The 15500-nt window shown below is 43.2% G+C and overlaps 1 protein-coding gene across 1 annotated transcript in view; it reads left to right on the forward strand.

Moving 5' to 3' along the window:
* The window catches only part of LOC145392688 (ankyrin repeat and SAM domain-containing protein 6-like), a 320191-nt gene that overhangs the window by 98176 nt on the left and 206515 nt on the right, over window positions 1–15500 (forward strand). Inside the window, exon 4 of the mRNA XM_080266995.1 lies at window positions 14247–14432. Within this exon, the coding sequence (XP_080123121.1) occupies window positions 14247–14432 (186 nt within the window). The remainder of the gene's footprint in view (window positions 1–14246; window positions 14433–15500) is intronic.

Below are 15500 nucleotides of genomic sequence, written 5' to 3' on the forward strand. Positions count from 1 at the left end.
CTCGTTGGGCCCACGAGCACTTGTTTGGTCTAAAAGTTTTATGCCTCAATAATTTCCTCATTCCAGGGCATCATCCTTCCCCTTGTACACATCTGCAATCACACTCCTCAGCAGCCATCAGGGACAACGTTTATATACAATTGTATTTATCAGGTCAGTGACTAACCTCACTCCTATATCTCCTGAGGCTTTCATCACTTCAGCAGTCAACCCAGACACACTTGCTGCCTTCCTCACCTGCATCCTGCCGATTGCCTCACTGACAGTAGCAGCGTCAGTCAAAGGCCATGGGCCAAAAACTGGATCTGCAGGCTCCAAACCTTCCTTGTCCCAGTCAAACTCCTCATTCAGCAACCGGCTCTAATGCTGTCTCCATGCGTCTTCAATATCCCCACTATTCACCACAACCCTTCCTTCATCATTCTTCACACACTGCTCACCTGTGATATCCCTGTTCTCCCTCTTCATCTGATTTGCCACCTTAAATATCATATTCTTCCCTTCCACATGATTTAGGTTATCTAGTAGAGTCTCTGTGACTCAGACTTTGCCCTGTAAACCTCTTTTCTAGCCCTATGCTTGGCCGCCAAATATTCCTTTTTGTTACCACCCTTCTTCCATTTGTGGAAAAGCCTTCTTTTCTCCTTAACCCCTTAAACGCGGCCGTGAACAGTCGACCCCCCATGAGTGACGGGGTTGTATCGCGGTCTGAGTACCTGTAGGAAAATATTAGCCAAAAATCAGAGATTAACCCTAGAACATTATACTTGGTATGGCAGATAGTACTTACATTCAGCTTTCTCCAGAGACAGGTGTTGAGCCTTCGTGGACTACCCAAGGACTTGTGGAGACTTGCAAAGTTGGGTAACCAAATCTTCACTTTCACACCTCCAACAACCCGGTTTCCCCTCTACCACAGCCTCATTCTGTCACAGTAAACTTTATACTACAGCGTAAAGGTATTTTGGAATCCGTATTTGTACAATAAGCACTGAAAATAAGGCTAAAATCAATGGAGCATACGGCCGACATGTACTGCGGCGGCGGTCTTCCCGTCACTCAACAAACATTTCCATTTTCACAGCTAAAAACATGTATACTGCATTATTTTCAATCATATTACTTCCCAAAAGATCACCACGGCGCGCTTTTCATTCTGCCTTACGCCCGCCACTTTATTCTCGTTCCTGTCGGCCGCTTGCACTGACTCAGAAGAGCTAGAACTCGCCATAATGTCACTTTGAAAGCCTGCGGTAAACTGATGCTAAACAGGGGAAAACTGTGAGAAAAAAAGCTAGTGTTACAACTGGGGAAACAAGCGTTTCCTATTAGCATAAACTGCTTGTGAGAGGAGAGCGCAGATTTACAGTTCTGAGCACTCAGAGCGCTGCCATGTATCACAGCCAGGCAGGCCGGGCCGTGGTGGGGGGGGGGACGGGGGAAAAACGCGATACTTGGCAATTGTAGCTAAAGGGTGGTGGTACTGATATACAATACCAGCTGGAGCCTGCTTGCCCACGGTTATTCAAAATTTACTAGAATCGCAAACGCGACGATCCGCGTTTAAAGGGTTAACTGCAGGTTCTGTACCCTCATCCCACCATCACGTTACTTTATGTCTTGGTGGGGCTGTTGTCCATCCACATACTGAATCAGTAACTCTCAAGAGGTTGGTCTTGAGGGCTCTGTACTGTTCATTAACTCTTCTGTCAATGTCTCCCTGTTCAGCCATCACTCTCCTCATCTCGCTATAGAAGGTATCCCTTACTGCTTGGTTTTTCAGCCTCCATATTTCCCTCCTAGGTGCATTGGTCCTCTTTTTCATTACCCACTCCTTAAGCACCATTTCACATATCAATAACTTGTGTTGCTGCACACACTCCTCACCCCCTATAGCTTTAACATCCCTCACTAACCTCCTATCAGCCCTCATGACAAGGAAATAATCTATGTGGCTGCTATTTCTCCCTGACTCGTATGTAATCAACCTACTCTCTCTTTTCCTAAAATGTGTGTTACCCACAATCATGTGCATTGCTCCCCAAACTCGAGTATGGTATCCTTTACCCTTCCTCATTTCTTGTACCATGTGTACATTCCTCGTGTACTCCTTCATATCCTTGAGCTGCTTCACCTACATGACCATTTAAATACCCCCTAATACCAAAATTTCATCATCTCCCGTACCACTTACTAGACATATTAAGTCATCCCCAAATCTATCCTTCTCCACCTCATCCAAGCCTACCTTTGGAGCATATGCTGATACAATTGCAAACACCCTCCCACCAAACAAAATATTCATTACTATTATGTGGGGGCGCACACCATCCACTCACTCGATGTAGTGCTGCTGTTGGGTGTCTGCCCTTTCCTCTCCTCCATCCTTCTTTCCGTCCATTCTCTTCTGTTTTCCTTTCTTTCATTCTTTCCTTGTCCTTCTGCCTACGGGTAATTTTACACTCCCTCTTTTGTCTTTCTTTCCTTTATTCTTTCCTCTTCCTTCTGCCTGTGGGTGACTCTACACTGAGTGACAAGCCAAATGGTTTCCTGTACACAAGGAAACCATTTACTACGCTGGGTGGTAACCATACAACCAAATTTTGGCTCCTGGTGGTTTAGTGGGCAATTATTGCGCTCCAATCGGATTGAGCCGGTGAAGGTTTATATCCATGGGGTGGTTGAGGTTGATTGCTCGTGTAATGCCACTCAGGGATGAGTGAGGCTGGTCACTCTCATCTTAATTGTCGGGACCAACTGCCTAGCCCCGGGCTTCTATGCTCCTCAAGGGGCAGTGTAGGACTGGATGATGGACGATGATGGATTATCCCATCACTTACTCTCACAGTGTTGATGACATATGCCAACCATTCCTCCCTAACCAACACACCCACACCCCCATATCCATCTATCCTACCCTGCCAAAACAACTTATAGCAACACTTCCTCCCAGCAGTCTTTCTGACTGATCCACTCCTATACCAGACTTCTTGCTCACATTGCACATCTACCCAGCTCCTGCTCATTACCTCACCCACTTCCCCCTTTCTACCCCTCAAACTTCCCACATTCCACAAAGCCACTATGATCCCCCTGGGTGATTTAATGTCCTCAGGCTTGCTTTGGATTACATTTTTTTAGCTTGGACATAATCAGTAACATAAGAAGGGGAGAGACATGCCATAGGCCCCACCCACTGCACAGTCCCAGGCCCACGCAATGGATCTGGGACCCCTAGCCCACCAGCCTTACCAGTGGCTGTGGTAGCTTCCTTGGGGCACCCTACCAGGACAGCTACAGGGAGACCCTCCAAGCACACCTTGGCCCTGTAACTGCCCTGCAATTATACACCCATTGATAGGGCAGCCTCCTGGGGCTCTACTCCCAGGTTCAGGCCCCTCTCTGTTGGGCAGAAGTGGCAACCTGGGACTTCAATGCCCTGTACCTCTAGGTAGCGGGGGCAAAGTTTTTTGGCCACATGTCCTTGCTGGCATGAACCCTTGAGACGTAGTGGGGTACGTTGTGTGATATGTAAAGCGCATGCAGTGTGGTGTATGAGATAGTTAGAGGAAGTGTTTGGGAAGTATGCTGGTCTACTTTCCATGTTAGTGTCACACTGAAAAGGTCAGCAAAGGGGGATGGTTAGGTAGCTAGTGAAACAGGAGCTCCAGCTCTCCCTATCACCAGCATTCTCATTCCCCTTGGGAGTTCCACCCTGATCAGCTGGTGCTACAGCCTCCTCGTCCACTTTACACTCAAATTCTTTCCATATTCCTCATCCACTTTCTTCTCCCTCTCTGTCTTACTACAGTAATCTTTTCACTTCTCTTTTCCTCTCTACATATAACTCTCTCTTCCATCTCCGAACTTCATCCATGCCTCTGCTTTCCCATCCACTCACTGTGTGCCTTCTTCTTCTGCATCACAGCCAGCCTCACCTCTTCATTCCACCGTTCTGTTCGTTGCACCCCATTCATCTTCTCTTCACTTCACACACCATATCACATGCATGCAGATTTCTTCAGTGAATGCCTTGCACACTCCTTCCACCTCCCCCATATGCTCCAAATCATTATTTACCCAATCACTCCTCCACTTCTGTCTTATATTCTGCCATTTTTCCATCCTCTTGCAACCTTTCTACCCTCCTTGTTTGGACTGCTTCCTCCTGTGCTTCTCACCTTTTTTCATCCATTGCATTTGGACCTATACTTTCACCATCACAAATTGGTAGTCAGAAAGTCCACTCCCCCAACCTCTGTATGCTCTTGCATCCATTACATACCTTCTCATTCTCTCATTGACACACATAATTAATCATTGCCTTCCTTTCATTCAGTTCACCACCAGGCCATCTGCCATGTATACCTGTGGATCATTTTGTGCCTATAGAGGGTGTTGGCTGTCACAGACCACCTTCTTGCACTAATGTCCACTAGAGCACTGCCATTCTCATACACTTCTGCTACCACACCCCTGCTCACCAATTGCTCTATCCACCCTCACATCCTCTACTTTTCCATTCATATCTCCAGTCAGAAACACTGTCTCATTCCTCTCAAACTTTTCCATCCATGCTTCCACATTTGCCCAGAACTCTTCTTTCACTCTGCTTGCACAGTCTTCCGTTGGCGCATAAACACACACAATCACCCATATTTGTAATCCTACATTCAATCTCACCCACACTGTCCTTGAACCAACTGATCCATACTCTCTTATATTCTCTTTCCATCTCTTGCACACAATAGTTCATGCACCCTCACTTGCTCTCTCATTCTCACCTACTCCCGCACATATGCCCCATCCATACCCCCACTCACTCACACTCTCATCTCTTCGTTTAGTCTCATTCTTCTCCCTCTAAATACATACATATGTAATATGGTAAACATGTATATTCATGCACACTTAAGAAAATATCTCTATATCATGCATACCACATTGTTTTTTTATTTGAAGATCATATAATTGACAACGTGTGCTTGTACTCCGGTTTCTGAGCCCCAGTCCTGTAATGGTGGTCTGGAGGTTCCTCAGTGAAGGGGGAACTCTATGCTACGAAGGTGGTGGCTCACATACTTCGTGCATGCCAGTGCAGCAGCGTGGCTGATCGGGAAGGTGCTGGAGCGTATGACCATTTTTTGGTAGAGAGGAAGAAAATGAGTGATGTCCTCTGGGAGGATGGTTTGGCCATTTATGTGCTCCTGCATAAACGAATTTCCCAACAGGGCAAATGCTTTTGCAAGCACAGCTAATAATTGCACTCAGTCGTCATCTATCCCTATTCATGCTCATACAATTCATGCTTATGCATTTTTTTACATAAATATTTACCCCGAGTCCATACAGTATACAGTATTCAAACCACCTCAGCCATCCCTTGTGCAAGGTCTCACAGGTATTATATCTACCCTGCCTTTCAGCTCTTAAGCTGAATATATAGTATTGTACACTTAAATTACTGTATAGCAGGCGACCCCTGATATCTGAACATTTGATAACCCAATTTTCATATATATAAATTGCCATTTATTGCTCCCAAATCCTGTTATCCAAATCCCTTATCATTTATCCAGATTTCCATTAAGGAAAAAAAAAAAACATACAAAAGTTTTCTTTTAACTGTACAAGGTGCTAAACACACAGAAGTCCCTGGTCAGTCCTTAGAAATTGTGCCTGTACTTCTTTTCTTTCCTTTACAGGTGGCTTTACATTGAGTGACAAGCCAAATCGTTTCCTGTAAGCCAAGAAACCATGTACAGCGCTGGGTGGTAACCATATAACCAAACCGTACGTGCTTCGTATGTGTCAGCAAGTGGGTTGGTGTAGGGTTAGTAGCCCTCCCTGTAAAACAAATAACTTAAAGTCAAATGGCCACCCCTTGCAGGATTATGGCATTTGGCAATAGATAGATAGATAGACTTCCCCCCCCCCATTAAAACTAACCGAATCACTGTTCCTGTACAGTATCAGGGAATAATTCTTTTATGATAACATAATCCCACATTATCCATGTATTATCAAATATGATCCTTTTTTTTTTTTTTTTTTTTTTTTTTTTTTTTTTTTGCAGGTGTACTTCTGTAAGTACAGTGTTCCCTTAACATCCACGGGGATTAGGTAACAGAAACACCCATGAATGTTAAAAATCAACAAATATCTGCTGCCGCCCTGATAAACATCTCTGGAACCCCCTTAACCTTTTGGCTGCAGTGGCTGTGATGTCAACGTACTGACTGTGCTCGTTGCAGAGAAATAGGAAAAAAATTGTGTTTTCATCTCGTATTTTAACCCTCTTTTCTTTAATCATGAGCTAAAATTTTTGTCAGACAAGCATCAAGCCCTCTACCATCATTTGCAACAAACTGCATGTCCGTAGGCATTCCAAGCACAGAGAACGATTTGAGAGAATATAAGATGTATTTTGACTGTCTGACGCAAGAAATAGCCCAGGGAGGAAGTTCCATCAAACCACAAGATTTTTTCCCTACAAAATAGGGTTACAGTCACATTACCTTATCACAGTGATTGCTATCTATCAATTTGTATATCTATAGCCCGACGCCCTAATCCCGCAAAGGGTGGCTGCAGACAAAACGCCTCCAAGTCGCTCTGTCACCCACCATTTGACTACTCACCCCCCCCTCCCTCATATACCTCTCAACTCCATCCCTCCACCTCATCCTCAGTCTACCCCTCCCTCTCCCTCCCTCCACCTCACCAACATACACCCTCTTAGTCAGTCTTTCATTCTCCATTCTCTCCACATGTCCAAACCACCTCAGTGTATTTTTCCTAATCTTCTCAACCACATCCACCCCACAACATTCCTTCACTTCTTCATTCGTCAACCTGTCCCTCTATGTCACTCCACATGCTCCTCTCAAGTATTTCATTTCCACTGCTCTCATTCTTGACTTGTTCCCCTCTTGCAAGGTCCACTCCTCGCTTCCATACGTCAAGGTAGGGATCACAATACTATCATGCAGTGACTTCTTAACTTCCATACTCACCTCCATTCTCTCCACATGTCCAAACCATCTCAGTGTATTTCTCCTAATCTTCTCAACCACATCCACATCCACCCCACAATGTTCCTTCACTTCTTCATTCGTCAGCCTGTCCCTCCATGTCACTCCACATGCTCCTCTCAAGTAACTCATTTCCACTGCTCTCATTCTTGACTTGTTCCCCTCTTGCAAGGTCCACGCCTCGCTTCCATACGTCAGGGTAGGGATCACAATACTATCATGCAATGACTTCTTAACTTCCATACTCACCTCCTTATTTCTCATCACTGCTTTCAGTGACCCAAAACCCTTCCTTCCCTGCTGTACCCTTTCACGCACTTCATCCCCCAAAGTTCCATCCTTACTCATCACACCACCCAAGTACTTCAATGCACTCACATTCTCCATATCCTCACCATCCAACCTCACTGTACATTCTGTGACTTCATTCCTCTCAAACACCATAACTTTACTCTTGTTTACATTAACTTTCAGCTTCCCCCTCCTACACACTATCCCAAATTCATTCACCAAACCTTGCAACTCCCATTCATCTTCACTCAACAATACTGTATCATCAGCAAACAGCAACACCAGAATCTTCCAAATTTCACCCTCATTTTTTAGAGCCACCCCCACATCCACTGCCCTACCTTGCACCTCCTTCACAACCCTATCCATTTATATATTAATCAGCCATGGAGACATCACACAACCCTGTTTCAGTCCCACATTTAGATAAAAGAACTCACTCAGCTCACCATCCACTCGCACCGTAGCCCTAGCCCCTTCGTACATACTTTTCACAGCATTCAACAATTTCCCCTCCACCCCATATATTCTTAATACCTTCCACATACATTACGTATCTATTCTGTCATAAGCTTTCTCCAAGTCCATGAAGGCAGCATACACTTTCTTTCCCTTCTCAAAATACTTCTCCACTAAACATCTTAGAACAAATATCTGATCTACACACTCTTTTCCCTTCCTAAATCCCCCTTGTTCTTCTCCAACTAGCTCCTCTGTCATATCCCTAACCCTGTCAATGAGTATTCTCCCATATATTTTACCAGTCACACTAAGAAGGCAAATACCCCTATGGTTACCACATACTTCTCTCTCCCCTTTTCCTTTGTATAAAGGAACAATTATACCTGATTTCCAGTCCTCTGGAACCCTTCCCTCTTCCCAAGCCAATCTACACAACTTCCATATCCACTCCACAACAATCTCACCCCTATACCTCAGCATTTCACCACACACTCCATCAATTCCTGGGGCCTTTCCCATCTTGATCTTCATTACTTCCACTACTTCCGCCCTACTGATCTCTTCCTCCCTCCTCTCATCTCTTCTTCTCCCAGCCATTCCCCAACCACTTATACTCACATTGCTCTCACTCTCTACATTCAACAAATCCTCAAAGTCCTCCTTCCATCTCTTCAATTTCTCTCTCTTCTCCACCAACAATCTATTATTCCTATCTTTCACTCCCCTGCTATATCCCTTTTTGCACTGCCTTATTTCTGTACCTCCTTCCAAAACAATTTCTTACTCTCCCTCCATTTCACACTCAGATTCCTCCCAAACTCTTCATCCACTTTCTTCTTACTCTCCTTCACCAGTCTCTACACCTCCCTTCTCTTGCTCACATATACCTCTTTCTTCTCTCTCACATCTTCTCTCCTACCTCTACTTGCTAACCATTAACTATATGCCTTCTTCTTTTGTTCCACAGCTCGTTTTGCCTCATCATTCCACCATGCTGTCCTTTGCATCTCCTCCTCACTCCACAAACCACCTCACACGCTGCGCCTATCTCTTCCGTGAATATCTTACATAGGTCTTCCACCCCTTCCATCTGCTCTAGCTCATACCTTCCCAATCTTTCATCCACTATACTCTTATACTCTGCCATTTTCTCACTATCTTGCAAATTCTCCACTCTTCTCACAGGAGCTGTTTCCTCCTGTCTTCCCCTTCATCTCTTTAACCATTTTCTTTGCAGCTTTATCTTGGCCATCACTAAGTGATGGTCCGAGACTCCATTCCCCCTCCCTCTCCACACTCTTGCATCCAACACTTGTCTTCTCATTCGCTCATCTATCATTGCCTTTTGTTCAACGAGTTCACCATCCATCCTCCTCATTACTCTCCATGTATACCGGTGGATCATCTTATGCCGAAAGTAGGTGTTGGCTTTTGTCAGCCCCTTACCAGCACAGATGTCCACTAAAGCACTACCATTCCCATCAACTTCAGCTGGCACACCCCACTGACCAACCACTCCATCCACTCGTAGATTCCCAGCATTGCCATTCATGTCTCCAATCAAAAGCACTCTCTTGCTCCTCTCTAATTTGTCCATACATGCTTCTACTCTCGCCCAAAACTCATCTATCACTCATCTTTCACAATAATTGCAATAATAATAAAAATAAAACACTTCTACCCAGTCTCCTATGATTTTGTTACGATATTCCTTTTGCAAAACAGTAGAAACAGTAATGATATGAGGAAAATCATTACAAACTTTATCAAACTTCATGAATTACTTTTATTACCATTTATTTTTATAAAGCTTATTGATATAATGTCATGAGTCATTTCATAGCATTGCTGCACAGTTTTGCAACCACAGAAATGTTCCCTTGCTAATGCACTTAGCATCATGACTTCTTTGATTATCGCAAAAATGTTACTAAATCACTTGTGTTTTATCACAGTAATTCTGTCTATCTATCTGTCTATTGCCAAACGCCATAATCCCGTAAGGAGTGGCCATTTAACTTCGAGTTATTTGTTTTATGGGGAGGGGCACTAACCCTCCACCAACCCACTTGCTGACACGTAGGGAGCACGTAACAATATAATATAAAATAACACTTTCAGCCACTCTGGTATGATTTCAGTGCAATTTGAGTGGGTATTGCTTTTTATTACTAACGAGAGAGAGATGGGAGGGAGAGGGCACCAAACCAGTTTAGACCAGCTCATCGAGGGGTATGAGGGAGAGGGGAGGGGGGCAGCAAACTGGTTCAGACCAGCTCATTGAGGGTACATTGAAGAAAATAAATTCTCCCACTTTGTCCTAACTTTTCCCCTGATGAATTAATGGCATAAATAAATAAAGTGGCCAAAAAGAAGTGTTATATTTGATTCACTGGATAATGCCCTCCCTAAAACAGCCATGAACTGTGCCTGGGATAATGTTATTTTCAATGAACAATGTCAGCAGAGTTCAGTGAGATAAAATACTTTGGTAAATCCAGCCCCAGTACTGTATCCACCTGCGGATATTTAAAACTGTTTATGTTATATCCACCCACGGATATTTAAAACCATGTATATTAAAAAGCGGATGTTAAGGGATGACTGTATGTAATTATGACTGGCTACGCATTTACTTAGGGGGTTAACAAAGTCATACTGGATAACCTTGAACAGTATGGACACTGAACATATCCGTGTAAAACTTAAACATTATTAAATGTTATGTGAATTCTGCTGTGCTTCGCTAATTACGTAATTATTACTGGATGTGTACTTGAGCATTGAAGAAGTCACACATGATAACACTGTACAGTTTGGCCATTGGACATCACCACCTATAAGTCATGTGTTATTGAGTGTTATATGAATTACTTTGCAGATGTGATTTTTAAAGTACGAACATGATTGTGCAACATATTTTAGGAAGAGAGAGAATAGATTGATTACATAGGAGTTTGGGAGGAATAGCAGCCAGATAGACTATTTCCTGGTCAGGAGGGCTAACAGGAGGTTAGTGAGGGATGTTAAAGCTATAGGGGGTGAGGAGTGTGTGCAGCAACACAAGTTATTGATATATGATGTGGTGTTTATGGAGTGGGTAATGAAAAAGAGGACAAGCGCACCTCGGAGGGAAATATGGAGGCTGAAAAACCAAGCAGTAAGGGATACCTTCTATAGCAAGATGAGGAGAGTGATGGCTGAACAGGGAGACATTGACAGAAGAGTTAATGAACAGTACAGAGCCCTCAAGACCCTCATGAGAGTTACTGATTCAGTATGTGGATGAACAACAGCCCCACCAAGACATAAAGTAACTTGATGGTGGGATGAGGGTGTAGAAGCTGTAGTTAAGGAGAAAAGATGGCCTTTCCACAAATGGAAGAAGGGTGGTAAGAGAGAGGAAACTATGGCTGCCAAGCATAGGGTTAGAAAAGAGGTTTACAGGGCAAAGTCTGAGTTACAGAGACTTTTACTTGATAACCTAAATCATGTGGAAGGGAAGAATATGATATTTAAGGTGGCAGATCAGATGAAGAGGGAAAATAGGGATATCATAGGTGAGCAGTGTGTGAAGAATGATAACTGATGGTTAGTGGTGAACAGCAGGGATATTAAAGAAGCATGGAGAGAGCATTACAGCCGGTTGTTGAATGAGGAATTTGACTGGGACAGGGAAGGTTGAGATCTAGCAGATCCAGTGCTTGGCCCTTGGTCTTTGATTGACACTGCTAGTGTGAGTGAGACAACAGGCCAGATGCAGGTGGGGAAGGCAGTGAGTGTGTCTGGGTTGACTTCTGAAATGTTGAAAGCCTCAGGAGATACAGGAGTGAGGTTAGTCACTGACTTGATATATATGATTATGTATGAGTGTGTTGTCCCAGATGATTGGCTGAAGAGTGTTGTTGTTAATGTGTACAGGGGGGAGGATGATGTCATGCAAAGAGGAAACTAGAGAGGCATAAAGCTTTTAGATCAGATAATGAAGGTAATGGATAGAGTTCTAGAGGTATGATTAGAGAAAGAGTGAATATTGATGAGATGCAGTTTGGGTTTATTCCAGGCAAAGGGACTGCTGATGCCATAGTCATTGTTCGACAGCTTCGGGAAAAATGTATGGGAAAGAAAAGGAAACTGTACTTTGTTTTTATTGATTTTTTTTTTTTCTTTTTTTTTTTTTTAATGTGTCCGACTCTGGGCATAGGCATCACAGCCTGCTCCCAAGGCCCACGAGTCCTCCTGCATACCATACACCTCTACATATAGAGTCCCTAGAGAAGTGGTGAAGTGGGCAATGAGAATGTTTGGGCTGGAGGAGTGGCTGGTTAGGGTGGGTATGGCCATGTATGTGGGTGCTTGCACCCAGTTAAGAGTAATGGAGATTTGAATGATAAGTTTTCAGTGAATGTTGGTGTGCACCATGGGTCAGTTTTGAGCCCCTTGTTGTTTGCCATGGTACTTGAAGCCCTGTCATGTCACTTCAGAAATGGACTCCTGTGGGAGATGTTGTATGCTGATGATTTGGTGTTGATTGCAGAGAATGAAAGGGAGGTGGTGGAAAGATTTAGGAAATGGAGAGATAGTATGGGGCACAAGGGCTTAAGAGTAAATACAGATAAAACAAATGTTATCTTATCCAGGGCTGGTGGCAGTACTGTCAAAGAAGAGGGAGAGTGGTCATATGCAATTAGCCACAAGGGCGTGGGAAGTAATTCCATCATGTGCAGTGTCTGTGATAAGTGGTTGCATAAGAGATGTAGTGGTATTAGAGGTAGACTGCGAGATAATGCTGATTTCACGTGTGCTGTGTGTTGGGGAGAGCAGGTGGAGCTTGTCAGGCATGAAAGGATTGAACTTGCTGGTGAGTCTCTTGAGTGTGTGGATGAGTTTTTTTATTTGAGAGACATGTTATGTGCTGGAGGTGGGGCTGGAGCTAGCTCTGTGGCTAGAGTGAGGAGTGGTTGGAAGAAGTTCAGGGAGCTGTTACTTCTCCTGACATTGAGAGGGCTCTCCCTCCATGCTAAGAGATCTTTGTGTGCAGCATATGTTAGGAGTGTAATGCTGTATGGTAGTGAAACTTGGGCAGTAAAGGAAGAGGATATTTGCAGGCTCAGTCGTACAGAAATGACTGTGATTAGGTGGATGCGCATGGCATCCCTGAGTGTAATTTCTGGGGGGAGTAGGTTTATGATGGAATAGTTGAGAGGGTAGGATGGGACTAGAGTGTATTGGTGTTGTGATGAGGAGAGGTAGATTGAGATAGTTTGGGCATTTGGAGGGGATGGAGGATGATAATTAGGTGTAAAAAGTGAGAAGTGTTAATCTTAGGGTTAGGGTAATGAAAAGGTAGACCGAAAAAGAACTGGGACAAGGTCATTGTGTGTGACCTCATTGATAAGGGACTGCATTGGAAAACTGCCAGAGATTGAACAGCATGGAGTGCCACCATTAGATGACCAAGGTCAACGCATGCAAGCATGTAGGAGCCTTCAAAAACAAACGAACGTAATTATGGGATGACAAGTCACTCATAATAACCTTGTATGTTATTGTCATTAAACCAAACTAAGTATAACTCATGTGTTATTGAGCGTTATCCCGATTCTGTTGCAGATGTTGTGCTTCTTCAAGTGTGTAATTATGACTGGAAATGTATGTACTTAGGAGGGGTTGACTTAGTTACACATGGGTAGCCCTTGTGGCCAACTGATACATCCCATATGGTATTGAGTGTTATCAGAATTATTATGCTAGTGTTGTGCTGCTGGAAGTGTGTAATGAATCTAGTATAAATAGATATATACTTTGGAGGGAGTAACTAAAGCCACACAAGAGTAAACATCTGGTGCCACTTGACATAACCCCATAGAACCCATGTTATAACCTCCTCGATATTTGAAAATTGTTATCCAAATTATCTCTACTTTACCCAGCCCTTTTGAATAATGGAGGTTACCAGTATACATGATTTAATCTCTTAAGTCCAGTAATGTATTTAAAATTTTATTCTAGCTAATTCTGAAAAAAATTTCCAACTTACGAGGCACCCAGTGTACTGAGGAAGTTTATGAAGGTTATCTCTCCTGTGAAGTTAGAAAGTCTCTCCTCTGTTAAATTAAATTGTTTGGAGGTAGCATGAATGAAGTATGGAATGCGTCATGAGAATGAAGGGGTTGAGTAGCCACGAATAAGGCCAGCTGTCATTACTGTATAACTGATGTAAGATGTCTGATGGTCCAGTGGTCTTGGGTATAATTTGAGATGAAAGTTCTTTGTGGATCTGGCTAAATCTCCTAGAGGTAGGTGGTTCAGTCATTTAATGCCACCAGGGACATACTGTAAGCCAGTCTCCTGTTGTTAAATTATTTGGATTTCGATAGCCTTATGCCCTATACAGTACTTCACAAGAAGCACTTTGGAACTGAATATTACCTTTACAGTATTATGTTGATGTTTCAGGAATCACACCACTAATGTTCAGCGCAGCTGGGGGTAACCTCAGCACTGCTCAGATTCTACTTGACCGTGGTGCCGACCCCAATACCCTCAGCGCCTCAAATCTCACTGCCCTGGATGTGGCCACAGCCTGCCACAGACCTGACATCTCTAGCTTCCTCCACACACGCACCTCCTCACGCAAAAAAGGTTTGATGTCTAACAAATCAAGCACTGCAATTTAACTTGGTCATTGGTGAAGACACATTTCTTAGTTTAAAACACTTATTAGTTTAAAATCATATCAAATGATTTTTAAAAATGGCATGTTTTTGCTTAAGGAAGTCCTGTAATTGGCTGATCATGGTACACCGGTCTAAAAAATATATCACACCACTTGGGTCCAGTGATTATGGAAATGAGTAAATTACCCAGACACAGATAGACCGGTTATATCTTTACTCCAGAATGTCATGTTTGCTGACTTATGAGACACACCTCTGTTTTACAAGGAGATTTTTGGAAAAAAATATTAGTATATTTTATCATACATTTATTGAAAATCACTTCAGTGTTTTTTTGAGGAACATCTGCACATACGGTAAATTCACAATAGCTAAACAGAAATATACTGGTATCATTGGACACTGGTACATAGCAAGTAACAAAACGGAAATACTTGTTGGTAAATAAAGGCCTATACCAGACATGCAGACAAAGCAAATTCCAATATATCAGCAAAAACACACACAAAGCAAGGAGCAAAATACCGGCACAATAAATCTTGGTAAACCTGCGGCAAAGCAAATATTTTTGTAAAATCTGGTACTTGTACGAAACAAGCAGCAAAAAACTGTGCAGTTCCATAAATTTGAAAGCATTCTTGTAGTCAAGTACATGCAAACAAAGGAAATGTCAGTATTTCAGTAAAAACTGGTAGATGGCAAGAAGCAATAAACAATCCCGTTTTGTTGAATGAAATCTTGCAACTCCAGTACCATACACCCATACTTCGATATCTGGCAGTATTGTGTACCAGGGGGAGTGTTTGGTCAGCAAATACAGTATGTCAGATATCAAAGCAATTTTCCCCATAAGATACTGAAGAAAAGCCAGAGATGCACCCCAGACCCAAACCCAAACTCTCATATACCTTACTTAATCAATAGAGACTGACACAGAAACACCATAGGTAATGTTATTATCCTTATAAACAGTGCTGTTGCTAGAAGATGGCACATCAAACATCACATGCAGGAGGGAGGATGGTGGGACGTG

This window comes from Coenobita brevimanus, chromosome 23 (genome assembly GCF_032717465.1).
Source record: "Coenobita brevimanus isolate Jiangsu-jjx chromosome 23, ASM3271746v2, whole genome shotgun sequence".
NCBI lineage: Eukaryota > Metazoa > Arthropoda > Malacostraca > Decapoda > Coenobitidae > Coenobita > Coenobita brevimanus.